At 61.1% G+C, this 2,082-nt stretch overlaps 1 protein-coding gene across 9 annotated transcripts in view; it reads right to left on the bottom strand.

The window, feature by feature from the left end:
* The window catches only part of ARNT2 (aryl hydrocarbon receptor nuclear translocator 2), a 74,759-nt gene that overhangs the window by 60,191 nt on the left and 12,486 nt on the right, over window positions 1-2,082 (bottom strand). For all 9 annotated transcript variants that reach the window (XM_023520069.1, XM_023520071.1, XM_023520070.1 and 6 more), the window contains one exon: window positions 829-928. In XM_023520069.1, the coding sequence (XP_023375837.1) occupies window positions 829-928 (100 nt within the window). The remainder of the gene's footprint in view (window positions 1-828; window positions 929-2,082) is intronic.

Below are 2,082 nucleotides of genomic sequence, written 5' to 3'. Positions count from 1 at the left end.
GGGTTCAGGAAAGGGGTCGCAGGCCGTCAGGTTGTTGGTCTTAAGCAGAGGAAGAGGCTGACAGAGGAGCCCGCTGGTCGGAGCCCAGCCCTGGGCATGCGGCTGTTACGCCCCCCGCCCCCCTCAGTGGAACTGTCTCTGTTAGGCGGGCAGCTGTGCTCACCCCACACTGCCCCTGCTGCGTGGCCAGCGGCACTGAGCACCCCTCTGCGAGCTCGGTCTCTGGCCACTGTCCCCTCCGGGGCATGCGCTGTCTGCATGGTTGACACGTGTGCCCTGGGATTTTTCTAGCTACGCCCGCTACGTGGTAAGCTGATGAAGGCGGGTAAGCCTGCATGTCGTGTCCGGCCCTTTCCCCGGCCCCCGACCCAGCTCAGCACGGGCAGTGACCTCAAGAGGCCCTATATGCTAAGAACCAAGCCTGGAGAAGGCCAGACACCCTGCCTGTACCTCTGAGTGGCCCTATAGGCCGAGACCCCAGGCACGATGGGCCAAGTCATTCTCTCTTCCTTGGGTCTGACTGTGGCCTCTGGGAAGCAGGGAACAGGGCACTTGCTGCTGCCCTACCAGGTGTCCTCAGCTCTGACCTAGTCTAGAGACCCCCTCACTCCCTTCTCCCTGGCAGGCGCCCTCCAGGTCTGAGAACGTGTGAGTGACAGTATATCCCGTCTCTGGCAACCCACAGAGGGCGTGGGCGGAACCAGAACTCCCCAGATCCTCGGCCCGGCCCAGAGCCTGCGGATGGCAAGCACTGCCCGATGTCATAGCATCGCAGCTCAGGGCCGAGCTCCGAGACCCTCCCACCCCGGACCCCCACCCCACACGCACCTGAAGGCCTTCCCCGAGTGTCCCGCCGGGAAGGGGCTCCCTTGGGGGTAGATCTGCTGGGTTCCCGCTGTGGAGGCCGAGCTCATCATCTTCTTCTCCGCTGGGAAGAGCAGAGCAGGGGTCACCGGGAGGGTCCCCGGCCCGCGGATCATGGGGCGGGCAGCCCCAAGAGCAGGTGCGGGGCGGGCGTGCACCCGCGTGAGGGCAGGCCTGGGGGTGGCGCCCTAGCCTCTGCACGCGCATCTCCGGGGCCTCCCTGCACCCTTCAGCCTGGCCTCTGCCTCCTGGCCCAGGCCACGAGCCACCGGAAGGCAGGCCCCCTCCATGGTCAGGAAGGTTCCCATTAGACACCACCTTCCTGAATCCCTCCAGCCCCACGGGGTGGGTGACTCACCTCACGTGCGAGGAGGCAGACCGCAGTGGGCGTCAACCCAACTCCACCCCACACAGCAGGGGTGTGGACAGAAACGGACAGACAGACGTGCGGACGTGCCCATCGCTGTATCTGTTACCTTCGGTCTTCGCTCTTTCGTACTCAGGAGTCAGCGATCAACTCACCAACTCACTTTCTCGCCCGTGATCGTCACATTCTCCAGCCATCTCTCTTCTCAGAGTGTCTTCCAATCGCTAACAGCTTCCTCGTCCTCTCGGAAGCCGTTTGGAAGCGTGATTTCCTTCCTTCCTTCCGTGGGTTTTTCCCCTTCCATCAGTGGGTACGTTTAAACACACCGGAAACGAAACTTCTCGTAAGCGTCCAAGATAAAACTCCGCGTGCTATTGAAAGCCGCCTGCTTGTTACCCCGAGTCCAAAGCACGCCGAACCGAGTCGCTTCTGGCTTTTATTTTAAAATGTCTTTTGTGTCTCCTAACGATGTCTACATTCGTTTTAGGCGCCGGTGGCTCCACCGCCCATCGCTACTGCTTTTCTAACCTGTCGCTTCCATTCCCGTGTTTCGTGTTCTGACTCATTTCACGAGCCAGCTCAGGCTGGCGCAGGCAGGCGGTGCGCCCCGGAGGACGTCTCCCGCTGTTTCTGTCGATGAGAGCAGCTCGGCTGCTGGGGACTTTCTGCCACGCGTAGGTCCTTTTTCTTATCTGTTGTTGCTGTTTACGTTTTGCCATCTTTACGGAAAGGTGTCTGCATTTGCACACTGCTAAGCTTCAAGCGGATCGCCCAGAAATGCTGGGGGAACCTGGTCGGCCACTTCGGCCTCGTCTGAGAAGGGAAAGCTCCGAGACGTGCCATGGCTTCTT

The sequence above is a fragment of the Pteropus vampyrus genome, unplaced genomic scaffold (assembly GCF_000151845.1).
Source record: "Pteropus vampyrus isolate Shadow unplaced genomic scaffold, Pvam_2.0 Scaffold245, whole genome shotgun sequence".
Classification (NCBI taxonomy): Eukaryota; Metazoa; Chordata; class Mammalia; order Chiroptera; family Pteropodidae; genus Pteropus; species Pteropus vampyrus.
This window is presented reverse-complemented; position numbering and strand designations above follow the sequence as displayed.